The 22,397-nt window shown below is 41.9% G+C and overlaps 1 protein-coding gene across 1 annotated transcript in view; it reads right to left on the minus strand.

The window, feature by feature from the left end:
* Positions 1 to 22,397, minus strand: part of LOC126251896 (collagen alpha-1(I) chain-like) — a 1,054,386-nt gene that overhangs the window by 202,382 nt on the left and 829,607 nt on the right. Inside the window, exons 10-11 of the mRNA XM_049952611.1 lie at positions 21,343 to 21,431; positions 21,188 to 21,217 (exon numbers count right to left, since the gene is read on the minus strand). Of these exons, the coding sequence (XP_049808568.1) occupies positions 21,188 to 21,217; positions 21,343 to 21,431 (119 nt within the window). The remainder of the gene's footprint in view (positions 1 to 21,187; positions 21,218 to 21,342; positions 21,432 to 22,397) is intronic.

Below are 22,397 nucleotides of genomic sequence, written 5' to 3' on the forward strand. Positions count from 1 at the left end.
TGCCAGCCCGCCCCGATGGGGAATTGAAATACAATAAAGAAAAAAAAAAACTTTATCGCCAGTCTGCGACGGCTCACCTGAAGATGACTGGCAGGTGCCCAGTTGAAATATCGTGCGAAGTATTGAACGACGACCGGCTGCAAGCCCGAAATTTGTTTGAACAGTCACAACTGTTTTATTTCCGATTCTGAAAAACAATACGTTAGATGTTTTGCTAAGTTCAGACGTACGGGAAGATGTGGATTGCATGCTGAGGATCCAGCCCCACAGACATAAGAGCTGAACGTTATTTGCAAACTTCTTCGTAAGCATCGAGCTCCGTTGCTCTTGGTCAGCAGACGTCGAAAAATTCATGCTGCTATATCCGTGTTTTGTATACGTGCGCTTACTGGCTATTGGCTGCTACTAAAAAAAAAAAAAAAAAAAAAAAAAAAAAATCATCATCTCACACTTCAACTTTTCCCCTGAGTGCACAATGTTTCGAGGTGAATCTTGCGATCGGCCCGTCGCATAATAGCTGCTGGAGAGACGCCCACCTCCCGTTTCCCAGAGCAGCTAGCGTTGTCTTATGACAGAAGCAAACATGTAATGCGGCAATGCAGAGGCGACATGATGATTTATGGCGAGTCGCTAGAAGGGCCAGCCTCTTCATTCATTTAGGTAAATAATATTAACAATCACTATGCATACAAGGGCCAACACTACACTCATAATTGCTACTTATTGTTACAGCACACAACCCCGTTGCAGAGCTTAGGTTGGCAGCGTGCATAAGAATTCCGGAGCGGCACGAAGTCAACCGACTTCCATCGATCATCAGACAACGGCCAAGTAAAAGTGTGCTACCAAGTACACGCACGGTATTGACACTGACAGTTTTCTGGGAGCAAAGAAACCGGTAGAAGTCGGATGACTTCATGCCGCTACCGGTGTGGAATGCTATCGCCTGTCGCCAACCTCAAATGGCTCTGAGCACTATGGGACTCAACTTCTGAGGTCATTAGTCCCCTAGAACTACTTAAACCTAACTAACCTAAGGACATCACAAACATCCATGCCCGAGGCAGGATTCGAACCTGCGACCGTAGCGGTCTTGCGGTTCCGGACTGCAGCGCCTTTAACCGCAAGGCCACTTCGGCTAAGAAACAGTACACCACACTTTAGCACTAAAGCGGCAATGTGCAGCAGCCTTTAAGCTAGGTAACGTCTGTTCAAAATTACATTTGGGTTGACAGCTACGGCGGAGGTTCAAAATTACTTTTCATCTACGTCTACACCATACTAATGGTGTGTGGTGTAGGGTACTTTCGGTACGGCTATCTGTTCCACTCGCGAATAGTGCGTGGAAAAAATGATTGTCGGTAAGCCTCTGTATTGGTTCTAATTTTTCGAATTTTCTCCTCGTGATCAATACGCAAATTTCAATAGCAAATCTCGCCGTGTTGCACAACGCCTCTCTTGTAGCGTCTGCCAGTGGAGTTTGTTTAGCATCTCCGTAACGCTCTCTCGCCAGCTAAACGATCCCGAGACGAAACGCGCAGCTCTTCGTTGGATCTTCTCTATCAGTCCTACCTAATAGGCATCCCAGATAGAAGAACAATACTCAAGAATCGGGCGAACAAACGCCTTATAAGCCACTTCTTTCGTGGATGAATTAAATTTTCTTAAGATTCTTCCGATGAATCTGAGTCTGGTGTCTACTTTTCCCACTATCTGTTTTAAGTGGTCATTCCACTTAAGGTCGTTCTGGATAGTTACACGCAGATATTTTACGGCAGACATTGTCTCCGACTATTTGTCATCAATAGTGTAGCTGTACAGCAGTGGATTTCTTTTCCTTTGCAATATAATACATTTATTTACGTTCAGGGTCAACTGCCACAGCCTGCACAATTCATCAACTCTCTGCAGGTCGTTCTGCAAATTTTTACTATCTTCTAGCGTTGCTACTTTGGTATACACAATAGCCTTAAAGAGCATCCGACGCTTTCTACTAGATCATTTATATATATTGTAAACAGCAACGATCCTATCACACTTCCCTGTGGTATGCCGGATATTATCTTTACATCTGTCGATTTTGTTCAGTTAAGAGTGACGTGTTGAGTTCTATCTGCAAGAAAGGCCGGCCGGAGTGTCCGAGCGGTTTTAGGCGCTACAGTCTGGAACCGCGCGACCGCTACGGGCATGGATGTGTGTGATGTACTTAGGTTAGTTAGGTTTAAGTAGTTCTAAGTTCTAGGGACTGATGACCTCAGAAGTTAAGTCCCATAGAACTCAGAGCCATTTGAACCATTTCTATCTGCAAGAAAGTCTTGAATCCAATCGCAAGCCTGCTCCGATTCTTCGTAAGCTCGTATTTTTTCATTAAACGGCAATGCTGGACGGTGTCAAATGCCTTACTGCAATCGAGGAGCACGGCATGAGCCTGAGCGCCGTTGCCCACTGCGCTGTGGATCTCACGGAGGAACAGAGCGAGCTGAGTTTCGCGGGATCTCTGTTTGCGAAATCCACGTTGATTTTTATAGAGGAGATGTTCATTTTCCAAAAACGTCATAATCCTTGAGCATAAAACATGTTCCATAATTCTACAACAGATTGACGTCCACGATATGGGTCTATAATTGTGTGGATCTGTCTTACGGCCTTTCTTAAAAACGGGAATGACCTGCGCTTTTTGCCAGTCGTCAGGTACATCTCGTTGCTCAAGCGATCTACGATAAATTACTGCTAGAAGGGGAGAAGTTCTTTCGCATAATCTTTATAGAATCTTATAAGTATCTCATCTGGTCCTGACGCATTTCCACTACTAAGCGATTGTAGCTGCTTTTCAATTCTGCGATTGGTTCTCTCAATATCTGCCATTTCGACGTTCGTACGACGATTGAAAGGAGGGACAGTGTTACTATCTTTCACAGTGAAACAATTTCGGAAGGCCGAAATACGGAATTCGGTCTTCTCTCTGTTATCTTCCGTTTCGGTGGCTGTGTGGTCGATGAGAGAATGAATAGACGATTTTGACCCACTTACTGATTTCACATACGACCAAAATCTCTTAGGGTTTTTACTCAGGTCGGTTGACAACGTCTTCCTTTCAAAATCATTGAACGCTTCTTTCATTGCTCTCCTTACGCCCATTTCCGCTTCGTTCAGCTATTGTTTTGTCAGCTAGGTTTTTATTTTTCTTGAATCTGAGATGAAGTGCTCTTTGTTTTCGTAGCGCTTTTCTAACACGGCTATTAAACCATTGTGGATCTTTCCCATCGCTTCAAACATTACTTGGCTCATACTTGTCTAGGGCATATTGAACGATGCCTTTCTGAAATTTGTATTCTGTCAGCCTTGCTGAGCAAACATATCTTCCCACCTTCCTTAACATTCCTTGTAGGACCCGTCGTCATAGATGCTGTCACAGCCTTATGATCACTGATACCTTCCTCTACGTTAACTGATTCGATAAGTTCAGGTCTGTTTGTTGCCGAGTGGTCTAAGACGTTACCCTCACGAGTTGGTTCTCTATCTGCCCAAGGTAATTTTGGGAGAAGACATCCAGAATAATGCCACACGAATCCCTGTCTCTGGCACCAGTTTTGATGGCATAACACTCCCAATCTATACCTGGCAAATTGAAGTCAGCCGCCCGGGATGGCCGAGCGGTTCTAGGCGCTACAGTCTAGAACTGCGCGACCGCTACGGTCGCAGGTTCGAATCCTGCCTCGGGCATGGATGTGTCTGATGTCCTTAGGCTTAAGTAGTTCTAAGTTCTAGGGGACTGATGACCTCAGGAGTTAAGTCCCATAGTGCTCAGCGCCATTTTGAAGTCACACCCTATTACAACGGCATGATCAGGAAAATTACTAATGATATTTTGCAAGTTCTGTCTGAAGCGCTCTACAACTACATATCCTGACCCAGGTAGTCTATAAAAGCATCCGATCACCATTTTTGACCGTTCTTTGATACTCAGTTTCACTCAGATTAATTCACATTCGGACTCCGTCATAATCTCGCAAGATTTTATCGATTTTTTTTTACTGCAATAAACACGCCGCCACCATCGGCGACTAACCTATCCTTACGATAAACATTCCAAAAGATTTGGTTCTCACTGACGTCTCGTTTCAAGCAGCTTTCTGTTCCCAATACTATCTGTGCATTATAACCTTCAGTAAGCGATACAGATTCTGGTACCTTTCCTTGGATGCCCCTGCAGTTTACAAAAATCATATTAATCTCTTTTGTCTCTGATCTGCGAGGACCAAGATTCTCTGAGGTCACTGTGGCTGATTTAACAGGCAAATCGTGTTTCATCCAATGGGAGAGTTTCTCTAACTTTTGAGTTGACATTTAGGAAGCAAGTAGTGGTATGACGCTCGGGAGGAAGAAACGTCACACATTCAGCCATTCCAGTGAGGTTAACCTCGTCGAGCCAGTCCCACGAAACATGTAGCCGTAGTAAGTGCCAGCGGTTGCCGCACCTTCACCCCCAAAACTACGTCACTTGCCACCTGCCCTATAGTGCCACTCTGTGATACCTTTCGTTACGCGCCGGTATTTTGTTTGCTGTCTTGGACGGAGAATTGCCGTACGAGGTCAGTTGAGAAGAATGATCTGCGCGTTACGTGTCTACTCTTACTACAATTGTACGTATGTACTCGTAATGATGCCCACCATTCGTTGATGAGACGCCTACCATAGTAAAGCGGAAGGAGGAAATGATTGGACTAAGCGTCGAAATTAGCGATACATCTCGAAAAGGTGTAGCTTATGTACGGTATTTGTCTCTCCATAAACTCCGAAAAAACGAAATCGACGAGCTGGCAAAAAGCATACGTGTATACAGTGACCTTGTCGCTATCATTTCAACGCTACAAAATTGATATGGACGTAAATTAAACGTTACGTTTTCAGCGCTAAGAAAATCAAATTACGCTGCCTGCAATCGAGGCACTCGGCAACAGAAATCTTAGGAAACTTCGCTCCTGAAGACTGAAATAAAGCCATCAATCATACGTAGCGCATCACGGAAAAATCATGACAGAATTAAGCCTTAAAAATCTTTCTAGTAAATGATGCGTCGTTAAATAATGAGAGGGCCGTTTCATTACAAGCATGTGTAATACCGAGGAGAGAAATGTTAACAGTTTTTTCCCATTGTCACAAAAAAAAAAAAAAGATGCACAGGCTGTTTCAGCTGACGTTTTGGTGTGAGCGGCTTAAGTACCTGCACACCAAAATTTTTTTTCGTAAGTTTCGATTATTAATAAGGAGGTTGTTATCATACAACTGATCTCGAATGTACTTCATGTCAGGAACTCGGTCTTAAATCGCACAACCGTAATCCCTCTCATTATCTGCGTTATAACTGTCGCACTACTGGAATAGTGTATTTTGTAATCATGTAAGTATTCTTCATTCTTCTTAATACAATAATTTTCCTCACCTCGATTTACAGGCATAACTTTGTTGTTGCGTTAGAAAAAAGTAGAAAGCTTGATCGGAAAACGCGATAAGTCAGCTACTGCATAAACCTACCGCTGTGTTTCTTTCAGCGAAACGAAATGGGCGAATGCTGAGGTTTTAACGCACGAGCGCAGCAATGTTTAGCTTCACCACGCAATTTTGACACTAGAACATGCGCTGGCAGAAATAAGATAACTGGGGAGCCGACGTGGAGAGTTACGACAAATCCGATAGGTGACGAAACCGAACGACGGACCCATCGGACACCTTCTACTGTATTTTAAACATAGCTGCGCTACAGCAACGGTTCCACGTCAAAAGATTAAAAAACAGCCGACCAGTTGCAAAGGATAAAGTAATCTCTACCTAGGTTTCAATAGATATAAATCTATCTTCTTCAGAAGACGGCCTGGGGACAATGAACATCATAATTTATATTCAAGGTAAGATACATGAGTCAAGAATAAAGTATAACATATATTAGGAGAATCTTGTATTACAACATGTGAGAAGGATTGCTGATACTTACAATATTACAGTAACATGGAGTGAAGTATCCTAGTCATTTTAGCAAACATTTATATAACTCAGTTGATCTAAATAAAACATAGCCCTGAGAACATGGGTTGTCAGACATATAAAAATTAAGAACATAGTAGTTGAAGAGCTTATGACTTAAGAGCCATTACGATTTTCTAAAATTTGTTACTTATATACATCCTATGTGTTTCACTATTATGGTAATATAACCTTTATATTCTGGCTGTATATGCCACTACATATTACTCGTGGCGAAAGCGCCACCTGCCCTGTTTTTGATGAATGTTCTACGTGATTGCTCCTATAACTCCCAGTATGTCACAACGGGAGTGGTAAATGATTTCATTTATTTTTGTAACTCTATCTAAGGATGCATTTAATATTGATACTTCACATGTTACTTCAGTACGCCAATCAGCAAATAGTTTGCGACCTGAGCGCCACCTGCCCTGGCCGCAGTGCTACTACGCTGGCCGATTTTACTCAGTCGCCCATGCGCTCTTCAACTACTATGTTCTTAATTTCTATATGTCTGACAAACCCTGTTCTCAGGGCTATGTTTTATTTAGATCAACTGAGTTATATAAATGTTTGCTAAAATGACTAGGATACTTCACTCCATGTTACTGTAATATTGTAAGTATCAGCAATCCTTCTCACATGTTGTAATACAAGATTCTCCTAATATATGTTATACTTTATTCTTGAGTCATGTATCTTACCTTGAATATAAATTATGATGTTCAATGTCCCCAGGCCGTCTTCTGAAGAAGATAGATTTATATCTATTGAAACCTAGGTAAAGATTACTTTATCCTTTGCAACTGGTCGGCTGTTTTTTAATCTTTTGACATTCTACTGTGCTACTTACATGCATATACCACTGTTAGCAAAGTGGTTATTGCCAAACGTGAATGTGCATCTTTTCCTTTTAATTCGTGCTCTACTAGCTTGTTGATTTACAGAAGACTTAATAATAAATCAATACTTAAATATACAGCTCTAAAACCCTCAGTATATTTGCAATATGCATTCAATAATTTTATAGCCGGTAAGTCGCAGTTTTCTGTCGATATATCGAAACATTTTGTCGATATATCGAGAATCGATAATACTCTCTAAACATCGATGTATCGGATTGCCGATATTTTTTAAAAATATGAACAGTCCTACATCGTACATCACACTTAACGCCAGTTATCTATAGTAAGAGATCTCCAACAGAGTTACGGTTTGGAGCAGATGTAAATTTGATCTGTTCTTAAGCTTTCATTCGCTTATTGTAACCAACTAAATTCAATAACAAAAGTTTACCGCATCTCGGCAATTCGGTAGCATCGTTAAGAAACGCATTTTGCAAACTTTCCAGAACTCATTTTAAATTTTTTTGCCGCTAATAAAGCCGAAACGAAAACATAGTGCAGCTCTTCCAGGAGACACTGGTGCTACTTACAGTTTCGTTTTGTCAACACGAAACACTGGTATCTGCCACTGCCAGAGTTAAGTGGAGAAGAGCCTCAGGTAGAACGAGGAGCAGGAAATGTCCAGCACACTTCAACCGAAGCCAAGAAGCCTACGAATGTACAAAGTGTTAGGAAGAAGAAAGTGCTGCTGCTAGGTAGTAGCCATGGGCGAGGTGTAGGCCCTCACCTACAGGAAAGGTTAGGGACAGCGTACCAGGCCACCAGTATCTTCAAACCAAACAGGGCTAAGTAATGTGATAGAGGACCTAGGGTCTTTATGTAAGGACCTTACTAAAGAGGGCGTGGGGGAGGAGAAACAGTTTGGACAGGGATGGGGCATATGACATAAGTGGTGACTAGGGTTGCCATACGCCACGGATTTCACGGACAGTCCGCGATTTTAGGGAAAATGAAAACGTCCGGGCCGAAAAGGCAAATGTCCGCGATATTTGCTGGATTTGAAGTCAACTTCCGGTAATTTCAAAAATTGCTGTCAAAGAAGCACCAATATGTTATCTCTTTGCCTTCACATTATATAAAATCCAAACAGAGCAGGCTTTCGAGGTATGGAAACAATGGGCAGTCAGGCTCAGGAGTACGGTATATCCTCTTCGATTTGCGAGATTGCGAGTTGTCGATACAGTGGGAGGTCAGTCGTCTCTGGCAATGAAGAGTATTATCCTCTTTGATTAGCTTGTTGAATGTTCGCATGGTTTGTTGTGCTTGCGATTTCGTTGTGTTATATTGTATTAAATAGTTATTATTTGACTGGTGGTTTAATAATGTCGGCTAGACGGAAGGTTAAGTCCAGGGAGGAATATACTGAACAGTTTCCAAGTATAAAGCGAGGAAGAACTGAATACGAAGCTCCAATGATGACAATAGAACTTCGTGTACTGAATAATGTAATGCATATTCTTATGTTTTGTAATAAATGCTTTCTTAATGAAGCAGTCCTTCCTAAAATCTGGATCATTAATTAAATGCACATTTCCGTTAGCTTATGGGCATGAGGACTCCTTATTCCTCTTATTTCCTTCGATCAGCTACGGTGACCGTAAGTTTCGTCCTGGTTTTGGATTCCGAGATTATGGCAACCCTAATGGTGACCTGCACAAGATAGCTTGCCTGACTCATGGCACCAACGTGCACTTTGTTGAGCTGTTTCGGCATCAAGATCGACCACACCTTGATGGAGCTGTGAGGTGAATCGATGTGGCGTTAGGGATGGCTCTGAGGACAGCCAACTTTGCTCATGTTTCTCTGGTGCCCGTCGGGACTATCAGCAGATGGGGTTCCACTAGGCATGGCCTACACCTAAACAGGACTGGGAAGGGAAGATTGGAACAGCTGATTCATGAAAGTATAGGGGGTGGATCTCGGGCCACACATGGTCAAATACCTTTTGTCATAGGTAGGAAAAGTAGGTCTTTCCTAGGATAAATCCAGACAACAGGTTCCCCTGCCCAAAGAGTATCTCCAGAACTTTAGAAAATACTGAAACAATCACTCACAAGACAGATTTTAAGACCTCAAATATCACATATACCTGATGTCACAAAGAAAAACAAACCATTGAAAGAGTAACATAGTGCATTTCACAGACTTAACAATCCTCCATCAAAACATGCAATCAATAAAAAACAAAATACAACTATTAGAAGTTGAGCTTCAATCTTTGAACTGCACAGTAGTTTGTAGTACCAAGAACTGGTGTAGAGACACAGAAATCCAACATGTAATATTATCTATATCTATCTCTATCTATACCTGGATCCCACTCCAGCTACTGCCGGGTCTGGGTGCTGACGAGTCCTCTCCATTTGGCTCGGTCCTCCCACCACTTTCCTTCCTCCACTTGCTGCCAGGTCACACCTCTCCTTTCCACAGATATTCCCACTACCATTTTCCACCATGTTCTTGGGCGCCCTCTAGGTCATTTCTCATCCATCTTTAGTTCTTCCATAATTTTGGGGAGTCTCTGCCCATGCATCCTCTTAACATGCCCATATCATCTTAATCCCTTTTTTTCAATTTCTTCTCTCATACTTTCTTGTTTAAGGTCCTTTCTAATCTCTACATTCCTTACTCTGTCCATTCTTGTTTTTCCCTTAACTGCTCTGAGAAATTTCATTCCCCCTGCTTGCAGTCTGCTCTAGTCCCTTTCTGCCATTGTCCATGTTTCTCCACCATAGGTGACAATACTGAAGTCCTAATTCTTATACACTAGTAGTTTTGCTTTTTCTGAAACTTCCTATATCAAATCAGGTGTTTTATTGTTTGGTAGAAATTGCCTCCCTTCTGTAACCTCCTATTAATTTAGTTAGTTATTCTTCCATCCCAAGATATTTCACTCCCTAAATAAGTGAAACTTTCTACCATTTTGAGTGGTTCTCCATTTCTGTTGATCCCTTTCTCTCCTCCAAATACCATTACTTCACTCTTATCTTTATTTATTTTTAATCCATACCTTTTCATTATTTCGTTCCACGCATCAAGTTGTAACTGTATATCTACTCCTTTATCACCCCATATTACCATATCATCTGCAAAAATCAACTTTTTGTCTTTTTCTTTTACTATAACTTTAACTGCCCTATTCATTCCCTCCATCACAACATTAAAAAGTGCAGGAGATAGAATATTTCCTTGCTTAAGTCCTTGTCTTATTGCGAAGTATGTAGAGTTCCCCAATGGTGTTCTAATTCTACAATTGTGTCCTCTGTACATTGTCTTTATTACATTAATGTATCCATCTTCTATATCTATCTTCTTCATTTCTTCCCAGAATTTTTCCCTGTTAACCTTTTCTATGTCTATAAAAACAATTATTACCCTTTTGTTATACTCCCAACTTTTTTCCATCAGTTAACGGATAGAAAATATCAGGTTGATCATGCTCCTTCCTTTCCTAAACCCATGCTGTTCTTCACTCGGCTCCTTTCCCATCTTTTCACTTATTCGATTTAGTAAAATTCTTTCAAAAATCTTGGGTGTATGGCTCATAAGGGTTTTTCTTCTGTAGTTTTTAAAAAGTCTTTTATTGCCTTTTTTGAAGATGGGAACAATGTCTCCTCCAATCGTCAGGTATTGTACTATTTCGCCACACACTTGATAGTACTCTATACAGCCACTGCATTCCCATTGGACCTGCTGCTCTTATCATGTCCACTGATACTTCATCAGGTCCTGGGGCATCCTCCCCATTCATCTTCTTCACAGGTATTTCCATTTTCCAGTGTAGTTTGTCCTAATTCTGCTTCCCAACTTCTCTCAATTTCTCCATTATTTGTTGTTCCCTCGTGTACCTGCTCCTCAGCGTTTAACAGTTTCCTAAAATGTTCTTTCCAGAGATCTTTTATTCCCTGGATCTTCAATCACGGTACCGTCCTCTGTTTCCATCTTTATTGGTAGTTCAGAAGCCTTCCTTTTATTTTTCATCATTTTATAGAACATTTTCTTATTGCTCTTCACATCTTCAAGTTTTTTTGTAAGCTCTTCCCATGCCTTTTTCTTTTCTGTTTCCACTATTTCTTTGCACTTCTTCTTTTCCTCTATATATCTTTTATGGTCTTTGTCATTTTTAGTTTTCCACCACTTTCTCCATGCTCCATTATGTAGTATTATCATTGCATGAAAAGGCAAACTCTTACTGCAGAACTACTTCAAGGGGTGGAGGATCATTCATTTATATCAGAAAAGGAACACAGTTCAAATCAAGAGATGACCTCAGTACCGTAAGTGAAGACAAACACTTTGAAATATCAGCTATTGAATTAACAGGGCTTGACATCACCAAGAACTTAACCATTTTGTGTATGTACAGATCTCCCAGTGGTAGTGTGGACACTTTTTTCAATAAGTTAACAGAAGTTCTAGATAAAGTCTCAAGTACAAAGGTCAACACAATTCTGAATGGGGACATTAACATCAACACTAACATCATAAATGAATCCAGCAGCACCTTCATAAACATCCTCCAAAGTTTTGGCATGTGCCTATTGGTCAGTAGTGCAACAAGGGTTACAACAATGACTTCATCAGTAATATCCATGGGGCCACAAACATGGACAGGGAAAAATGTGATGTAGCTGTAAAAGATCTCAGACTATCAGACCATCTCTGTCGAATAACAACAGTAAAGTCAGGCATTGAACCATTCCCTAAACTACAAGCCTACAAACGACATCTATCAGGAATCAAAATAAAATGTACAGGGATTATACAAGGCCCCTTAACAAATATAATAAATGAATCCTTCACATCAGGGACATTTCCAGAGCAGTTAAAACAGGCAAGGGTTGTAACTTTGCTTAAGAAAGGTAATGCAGAGGACAGATAAAATTACCGGCTCATTTCCCTGCTGTCAGCGTTCTCAAAAATAATAGAAGCAATTATGAAAGACAGATTAATGAATTACCTGAATAAAGCGAATCACAGTTTGGTTTCCGAAGTGGCAAAAACACGGAGTCAGCCATAGTAGAATTCACAAAAGTTGTACTTGATGCTCTTGATAAAGATGAGTGTGTCACAGGCATATTTTTGGATCTTTCTAAGGCCTTTGATACAGTCGATCACAAAATTCTATTAAATAAATTAGAAGCTTTAGCAATAAGAGGGGTAGCTAATGACTGGTTTCGATCATATCTAACAGATAGGTTACAAAGATCGAACAATGGAAAATCCACGATGGAATGTAACAATACCAGAGAAGGAAAATTGCTACTGACCATATAGCGGAGGTGCTGAGTCGCGATAGGCACAATAAAAAGATTCACACACTCATAGCTTTCGGCCATTGAGACCTTTGTCAGCAGTAGACACACATATACACACTTACACACATGTTCACACAAACACAACGTAAATGGCTCTGAGCACTATGGGACTTAACTTCTAAGGTCATCAGTCCCCTAGAACTTGGAACTACTTAAACCTAACAAACCTAAGGACATCACACACATCCATGCCCGAGGTAGGATTCGAACCTGCGACCGCAGCGGTCGCGCGGTTCCAGACTGTAGCGCCTAGAACCGTTCGGCCACTCCAGCCGGCTCTGCAGTCTCAGAGAGATGAAACTATACTGTGAGTGTTGCCACCCCTCCTTCCACAATGAGCTCCACCTGTTCAGATTCTGCCAATCCTTAGCCCTCACCAACATAGTTCTGCAAAACCATATCAACCAAGCCCAATCCTCCCTGCAGTACCTTCTCTCCATCCACAGAATTCTACTGCTTTGTAATCCCAAATTCCTGGAACCCATAACACACATTGAAACTCTTGCCCTGCAGGAACTTGAGCAACATGCACAACGCCACCTCAAAAAGCTCTCCATTCTGCTCACTTCCTACTACCGCCTCGGAGTACCACTGTCCACCACTTCTACAACAACCTCCAAACCTCCCCCCCCCCCCCCCCGCCCCCTCATAGCTGACAAACCCTGTCTCGCAGACCTACTTACTACACTTACCCCACCCTCCAAAACTCCCTCCCACCACCACACAGAACCCAAAACCTAATCAGACTCGCAACACAGTCATGAACCTTTCATCCAGAAGCCTTAGTCCCAAAGAAATATCACTCCTTTCCAAAGGCTTCACCTTTTGCGCCACTCCCAAATTCAACCATGTAGGACAAGTTAAAGACCTTCTCTCCAGGTCCCTGCAGTGGAAACACTTTTTCACCACCAATCCGACCAATCAGACTCAAGCAAAGACCAATATCGAACCTTGCCTAACTCATTTCACTCCTCCATCCAACCATGACCCACTCCCATTGCCTCTAAACCAACCCCTGTTAACTTTCCAGAATTTCTTATCCTTGAACCTTGCCTCACCATCATTCCCAAAATCACTCAACATTCATACTAACCTTACATCGGCAGAAAGAACCGCAGTCCACCATCTAAAAACTGATCCCGATCTTATAATCCTATCTGCAGACAAAGACTCCACCACTGTTGTTTTGAACTACAAGGATTACATGGCAGGACTCGATCAGCTGTCAGATACTTCCACCTACAAACCATGCCACAGTGATCCCATTCCAGAAATCCAGCAGGATCTCAGTCACTACTCAAATCCTTAGGCCCATCCCAGTACCTCTCCCCAGAGTCCATCTCTCTACTTACCCCTCCATTCCCTGCACTCCCACCTTCTACATGCTTCCTAAAGACCAGATATCCAACCACCCAGGACGCCCCATTGTGTCTGGGGTTACTGTGCCCCCACTGAGAGAATCTCTGCTCTCATAGACCAACACCTTCAACCTATTACCCGGAACCTATCCTCCTATATAAAAGATGCCAACCATTTCCTCGACCGACTCTCCAGAGTTCCTTTCCCTTTACCACACGGTGCCCTGCTCGTCACTATTGATGCCACGTCCCTGTACACTAACATTCCTAATGCCCATGGCCTTACTGCTATCGAACACTACCTTTCCAGATGACCTATGGATTCCAGACCGACAACCTCCTTCCTAGTCTTCATGACCAACTATATCCTCACCCACAATTACTTCTCCTTTGAAGGCATTACCTACAAACAAATCCACAGTTGGCTATAGGCACCCACATGGCACCATCCTATGCTAACGTATTCATGGGCCATCTAGAGGAATCCTTCCTAAAAACCCAGAATCCTAAACCCCTCACCTGGTTCATATTCATTGATGACATCTTTGCTATCTGGATTGAAGGTGAGGACACCTTATTCACATGCATCCAGAACCTCAACAACTTCTCTCCCATTTGCTTCACCTGGTCCAACTCAACCAATCAAGCCACCTTCCTAGATGTTGATGAGATGACTACATCAGAGACGACTAAATCAGTACCTCTGTCCATATCAAACCTACTAACCACCAGCAATACCTCCACTTCGACAGCTGCCACCCATTTCATACCAAGAAGTCCTTTCCTTACAGCCTAGCCACCCATGGTAGTCGCATCTGGAATGACGAGCAGTCCTTCTCTAAACATACTAAGGGTCTCACTGAAGCCTTCGCGGACCGTAATTATCCTCCCATCCTTGAACAAAAACAAATCTCTCGTGCCTTATCTTTCCAGTCTCCTACCACCTCCCAAAGTCACACAGTCCGGCCACAGAGGAGCATTCCCCTCATAACTCAGTACCGTCTGGGACTGGAGCAACTGAAATACATTCTCCACCAGGGTTTTGATTACCTCTCGTCGTGCCCTGAAATGAGAATTGTCCTACCCACTATCCTTCCCACCCCTCCTACCGTGGTATTCTGCCGTCCACCAAACCTACACAATATACTCGTTCATCCTTACACAACCCCTGCTCCCAAACCCTCACCTCATGGCTCGTACCCCTGTAATAGATCTAGATGCAAGACCTGTCCCATACATCCTCCTACCACCACCTACTCCAGTCCGGTCACTAACATCACCTATCCCATCAAATGCAGGGTTACCTGTGAAACCAGTCATGTGATTTACAAGCTAAGCTGCAACCTCTGTGCTGCATTCTATGTAGGCATGACAACCAATAAGCTGTCTGTCCACATGAACGGCCACCGACAAACTGAGGCCAAAAAACAAGTGGACCACCCTGTTGCTGAACATGCTGCCAAACATGATACCTCTCATCTCAATGACTGCTTCACAGCCTATGCCGTATGGATCCTTCCCACCTTTCCCTGCAATACATCCTACGGTCCCTTAACGCTCCTGGTCTCAACCTCTGTTAGTCACTGTCCTCACCCATCTAGCCCCCTCCCTGTTTCCATTCCAGCACTACACAGCCGTCATTTCACTACCACACCCACACTTTTAATTTATTTTTATTTCTTTCCTTTCCGCTACTTACCCCCTCCCCACTCCGCACCTTCTCTCCTACCCTCCGTCTAAACGGCAACACTTCACTGTCCGCCACTCCCACCATACTATCCCTCCCCCTCTCCGCCCCAGCCACCTCCTTACCCCCACCCAGTTGCCAGTCCCATCATGCACTGGTGCTGCTGCTCGAAGTGTAGTTTTAGCTCTCTGAGACTGCAGATGTGTGTGCAATTTGTGTTTGCATGAGATAGGGTACAAAGAGTAGAGATAAAACATACTTCAAATGGATCCAAACATTTAGTAAAACACTTATCAGAAACAAAATACTTTAATATAGGGGTTCCGCAAGGTAGCATATTAGGACCAATACTGCTCCTGATATACATCAATGACTTTCCCAGCAGTGTTACTCCCAGTGGAAAAATCCCCTTCACTGATGACAGCAATATTGTAGTCACTGAGAAAACAAGAGGGTTCCTTGCCAAGAAAGCAAATGAAACTCTCAAGGAAGTTTATGATTAGTCAATAAGTAAATAAGTGACATTGAACATAAAGAAAACAAATGCCATGAATTTCAGTTTGAAGAGGAAAAATGATGATTTTAAATTAAATGTAGATGGCACCTCTATAGACTGTGTAACAAATGCAAAATTTCTAGGAATGAATATTGATTCTCAGTTGAAGTGGTGTGAACACACAAAGGTACTTGCAAACAGAATGTCATCAGCATGTTATGCCCTTAGAATACTATCCTCAGTGTGTAACATGCAGTGTCTTTTAGTCATATATTATTCATATGTACACTCAACTCTTAGCTATGGTATTCTTTTTTAGGGGACAAATGCACAAAATATGAAGACAATTTTCACACTCCAGAAAAGAGCCATAAGAATAATAACCAAAAATACTAGTCGAGTTCATTGTAACGATCTGTTCAGAACACTGGGGATTTTATCTGCTCCATGTGAATACATTTACCAGTCAGTTAGACACTCCAAAAATAACATTTGTAATTACTGCACAAACATCTCTGTCCATGACCATGCTACAAGAGATAGACTCAACTTACATTTACCAAGAAAAAATAAACATAAAACTCAAAACAGCATTTTCTACCAAGGAATGAAACTGTACATTAAATTACCAAAAGAGATTGAAGAAATTGCAAAAATACACTTATTTAAAAAGGCAGCTAAAAAGTTATGCAATACATTTTATACATTGAAGGATTACTTAGCTAAAACAGAGTAGGGGTTTGATACAAAATGTTATCCAAATAATAATAAGAATAATAATAATGATTATAAACCATCCAACATTCCACATAATACCTTCACTTTATGTTTTTTTCCTTTCTCGAAATACTTACCCCCAAGCTATGCATGGCACAATACTAACACCTCTTCCTCTTTCTGAGCTCAACATCTCACTCATTATGGAGGGATGCTGACTCAGTTTTTCAGGATAGCAAATGGGAAGTTGCGGTACAGAAAATGGCCCAGAGATCACCAGAGTGTGTGTGCGCGCGCGTGTGTGTGTGTGTGTGTGTGTGTGTGTGTGTGTGTGTGTGTGTGTGGTGACTGAAGTGTTTTGAAAAAATGTTGTATAGTGTGTGCAGTGACGGATAGTGAGATAAGAGTGAACAATGTGGCATTACATTATTAAATAAGTTATTTCTAAAAAAAAGTATTGTATACCAGGAGTAAATCTAATGGTTGTCTCTTACTAGAAGTCTGTAAATATATGTGTATACGAATTACCTTATTTTAAATTGATCTAAATTTGTAAATACTTTGACATGTCCTATATCCTTGTAAAAAGAGTTCTACGGATGAATGAAGCTCCTGCTGCTGCTACTACTACCTAGTATAATTCGAGTCTGAGTGAGATGATTGAAACGTAAGATTACGCGCGTGTTCCTGCCAACATTCCCTGTCAAAGGACCAAGCTGTATTATGCGTGTAGTACCTTAATGAGCGAATAAACCGACTGCTATAGCATCGTAGTAGACATCGTTGAACGCCGTATTTCGTTTCGTTGTTGATTCTTGTAAATACCTCAGGTAGAATAACCGATATGATTTCAGACACAGTTACGCAGAAAATTTCATTGACTGATAACACTGCGTGTTGTTTGTTGCTTCTGCTTTCGCTGATACAGATTCTTTGAACTTTATGTTGTCACCTATTTACCGGTGGTAGCGACAAAAATGAGTCAATACCGGCTGATGCAATTGGATTTGTATCGATTCAAGTATTCCTACTACCATCATCTCGCAGCGTGAGTGTGTATTATATACTGTCATAAATACAACGTTTTTACTTCGTATGTTTTTCCATTTATATGAAAATCAAATATAGATAACTGTGTTCATAGATCAACGGGAAAGGAAAAGTGGTACGCTTTTACCAGTTTTGGAATGTTTCAGAGACATCATGTAAAGAATTTCGTATTTTACGCAAATACAGACAAGCGTATCAAACGCAACAAAACTTCTCAAGTTATCAAAAACTATGAAAATGTATACAGCATGTTTCAGAAGTCCTAAACCATTTAAAAATATTTATTGTACCCGAATGAGTAGCAATATATATAATTTGAAAGAATGAACTTGTACGTTTTTTCCTCACTGTAGATGTGATGTGTAGGTCTATATACACACAAAAAAAAGTTTGCATCACCTCGGTTCCAAGAGTTCCGGAACCTGTACAGAAAATTGGAATAGGTATCAACACAAATAGCATTTCCACCCTTTTTATTGCTCACAAAAACCACATATTACATGTTGTACCATCATACAACGAGACCTTCAGAGGTGGTGGTCCGGATTTCTGTACAAACCGGTACCTCTAATACCCAATAGCACGTCCTCTTGCATTGATACACGCCTGTATTCGTCGTGGCAGACTATCCACAAGTTCAGCAAGGCACTGTTGGTCCAGAATGTCCCATTCCCCAACGGCGATACGACGTGGATCCCTTAGTGTGGTTGGTGGGTCACGTCGTCCATAAACAGCCCTTTTCAATCTATCCCAAGCATGTTCGATAAGGTTCATGTCTGGAGGACACGCTGGCTACTCTAGTCGCGCGATGTCGTTATCATGAGGGAAGTCATTCACAAGATGTGCACGATGGGGGCGCGAATTGTCGTCCATGAAGACGAATGCCTCGCCTATATGCTGCCGATATGGTTGCACTATAGGTCGGAGGATGGCATTCACATTCGTACAGCCGTTATGGCGCCTTCCATGACCACCAGCGGCGTTCGTCGACCCCACATAATGCCACTCCAAAACCGCAGGGAACCTCCATCTTGCTGCACTCGCTGGACAGTGTGTCTAAGGCGTTCAGCCTGACCGGCTTGCCTCCAAACACGTCTCGGACGATTGTCTGGTTGAAGGCATATGCGACACTCATCGGTGAAGAGAACGTGATGCCAATCCTGAGCTGTCCATTCAGCATATTGTTGGGCCCATCTGTACCGCACTGCGTGGTGTCGTGGACGCAAAGATGGACCTCGCCATGGACGTCGGTAGTGAAGTTGCGCATCATGCAGCCTACTGCGCACAGTTTGAGTCATAACGCGACGTCCTGTGGCTGCACAAAAAGCGTTATTCAACATGGTTGCGTTGCTGTCAGGGTTCGTCCGTAGTTAGCGGTCATCTCTCTGTATCTCCTCCACGTCCGAATAACATCGCTTTGGTTCACTCCCAGACGCCTGGCCACATCCCTTGTTGAGAGCCCTTCCTGGCCTGGCAGTATTGACCGTCTAAGCATCGTTGAACTACAGACAATACGAGCCGTGTACCTCCTTTCTGGTGGAATGACTGGAACCGATCGGCTGTCGGACCTCCTCCGTTTAATGGGCGGTGCTCCTGGATGGTTGTTTACATCTTTGGGTGGGTTTAAAGACATCTCTGAACAGTCAATGGGACTGCGTCTGTGATACAATATCCACAGTCAACGTCTGTCTTCAGGAGTTCTGGGAACCGGGGTGATGCAAACCATTTTTTGATGTGTTTATTATATGGTCGCTAGGAGGCATCATAATGAAGATGGCGCTTTCTGGAGCTGAGGATGATTTGTGTGTGCTAAACTTTGACAAAACAAAGGATGCATCGGGTGTCCAACGAAAATTTAGGATGAAGAATGGGAAGACAGCGCCATCCAGGAAAGCAATTTGCAGTTCACATGTAAAGTCCGTTCAGTCTGGATGTTTGTGTGACAAGAGAAGTGGTTGGCCAGGTGCGAAAGCAAATGACATTGAACGAGTTGGAGAAGCTTCCACATAGAGTCCGGCAAAATCTCTAAAGTGAGTTTCACGTGAGTTGGAAATGTCAACAACGGCCGTGTGGCGTGTTTTGCGTAAAAATATTAAACATGAAACCATAAAGACTACAGGTAGTGCAAAAGTTATATCCTAAAGACAAAGACCAGCTATTCGAGTTTTGCTGGTCATTGCAGGTCGGAGACAATAGTGTTGTGAATTCGATGATTTCTTCGTACGAGGCAACATTTCATACAAGTGGGAAAGTAAACAGCCACAACTGTAAGATTTGTGGAACAGAAAACCCGCAAAACGTTGTTGAACATGAGAGAGATTCTCCGTAGGTCAATGTTTTTTGTGCCATGTCTCACAGGAAACTTTATGGGCCTTTCTTCATTAAAGAACAAATTGTTACTGGAGAGTCCTTCCTTCAAATGTTGCAGAATTGGGTAATGCCATTGTTACAAACTGGCTCAGAGAATTTTGTCCTTCTGTTAGATGGTGTACGCCACATTTTCACTGTGATGTTGGGGCATATCTGAACACAGTACTATGCAGGTGTATGATTGGTCATGTTGGAGCTAACAGACCAATGTGTGCTAAAAAGGGCTCCTACGTCACCTTTATGAATTGTTTTTATGGGGTTGTGTAAAGGACGTTGTTTACGTCTCTCCTCTTCCAGGCGATGTCGTGAAATTGAAAAGGAGGATTGAACGAACAAAAGCCACAGATTCGGAAGACAGTGTGGCTCGTGTGTGGCAAGAGTTCGATTACCGCGTCGGCGTTTGTAAATTCCCACGTGTTTCCCACGTGGAGTGTATGTGAAGTGAATGTTGTTGAAAAATAAACTTACAACTTTACTCTTTCAAGTTATCCATATTGTTACTTCGTAATGGTGCTACCACTTTCTGGCGTACGATATAGGCGGACGCGGTAGACATTGTACGGGCTCTTATCAATAGTCATTTGCGATGTCAGCAGTACTGTTTTTCCATGATTATGTTACAGTAAAGGTTATATGTATATACCCATAATCTTAATTTACTTGGAGTGCGTGACACAGGTCTTCATCTTCAGTCATCAATGAATACAAAATACTGTTGACGGTACTAAGACTGATACTGACTAAATTATTCTATGATCTGAAACTAAAAGAGACCCTCGCAACTGGACAACAAACTAGCGACAATTTAATTAAAAGAAGCCTTAGTAAAATTCCTTGGTGCCTGACGACAGTAACAATGTTTTCTTATGAAACGTATGATATCAATTGTGAATGTGATGAAAACTTGTGTCCGGGACAACATATTCGCTTCTAAAAGCCAAGAATCCCTATTTAATAGCAAGTCAGACGATATCGTGTACGAACGTATTTATAATCATTTGTGTGGTTTTGGTTATTCCGTTCAAAAATTTATAGTTAGAGAACTCCCTTTTTTTCCACTGTTCTCTGTGGAATTTGTGCGTCAGTAAACTGAGTTAGTCTTCAAGGAAAGGTGGTTTGTTCACATTTAGAACCCACTCCAGGCATCAATATTGTAAGAGCTGGATGGAGCACTTGCAAAATGTGATAGCCAATTGCAACAAGGAAAGGGAAAAGAATTAGTATAAGGGAAGCCATTTGCATCAAGGCATATTTACTCGTCTTACCTTGAAGACAGCTCTTGGTTTCCAACTAGGCTGAAATGCAGCATGTAAGAACAAAAACAAATAAGACGTGCGAAACCGAAGTGGTGATGCAATTTCAGTTATTCTTTCTCGATTTAGAAACCACAACTGTGCTCGTAATATATAATACAACTTACATCAAAACTGGAGAACTCGGGGTTTCCAGGAGGTCCTGGTGGTCCAGGATTTCCAGGTATTCCAGGCATTCCGTCGCGGCCAGGCTCGCCTGCAAGGAAGGATTACGCAGCTACATTAAATTTCAGAAAATGCTGCAGAATTAGCGGCATACCGAAGAGTTAACTGTATATTTGTAAGAAAGCTTCTAAATGGAACCCTTGTAGTTGGCAATACATACTGATAACTGATATATCATACAGAAAGATTTTATTGTTATAGTTAAGAAATATTTGTTCAAGCGGGTGCTTGAAATGCCTATAAAGTTGTGAGAATGGAAGTGCACGATTCCTCCCCCTCCCACTCCCCCTCGGCAGCATTTGTAGATTTAGAGACAGCTTTTGACAAAGTTGATTAGAACACATTCTTTGGAATTAAGGGGGGTAGGGCGTCAAACGGGCCGACTTGGAGCAGGGGAGTCACCACAGGACATTTTAATTTCCACTGTCTATACTTTTACAAATAAATTCATAAAACTTTGTCACTATGACCAGGAAGGATTGAGAACTCTCACTCATCGCAGTGGAAGTTCAAAAACGTAGCAAAATACCTTTTTTTACATGTGAAATTTCATCATTTTTTTCACTTACTGATGCCAGCATTTGTTGCTATAGGTACACTTCTCTTCATAAGTAAGAGAGGTGGTTCGATGAATTTTGCACGGCATACAAACCATACTTAAAGGTGTATGAAACTCTAGAATTTTCCAAATCTATTAAAAACTGTGGTAAAAATTGAGGTAATTAACTACAAAATTTGTGTTTTTTCTAAGCATGAAGTTTAAAATACAACAGATCATTCGTTTTTTTCATAAATTAAGTAAATTCTAGAGTTTCATACACCTGTAAGTATGGTATGTATGCTGTGCGAAATTCATCGAAGAATCTCTGTAACTTATGAAGAAAAGTGTACCTATAGCAACAAATGCTGCCATCAGTAAGTGAAAAAATGATGAAAGTTCACACGCAAAAAAAGTTATTTTGTTATGTTTTCAAACTTCCACTGCAATGAGTGTGAA

This window comes from Schistocerca nitens, chromosome 4 (genome assembly GCF_023898315.1).
Source record: "Schistocerca nitens isolate TAMUIC-IGC-003100 chromosome 4, iqSchNite1.1, whole genome shotgun sequence".
Classification (NCBI taxonomy): domain Eukaryota; kingdom Metazoa; phylum Arthropoda; class Insecta; order Orthoptera; family Acrididae; genus Schistocerca; species Schistocerca nitens.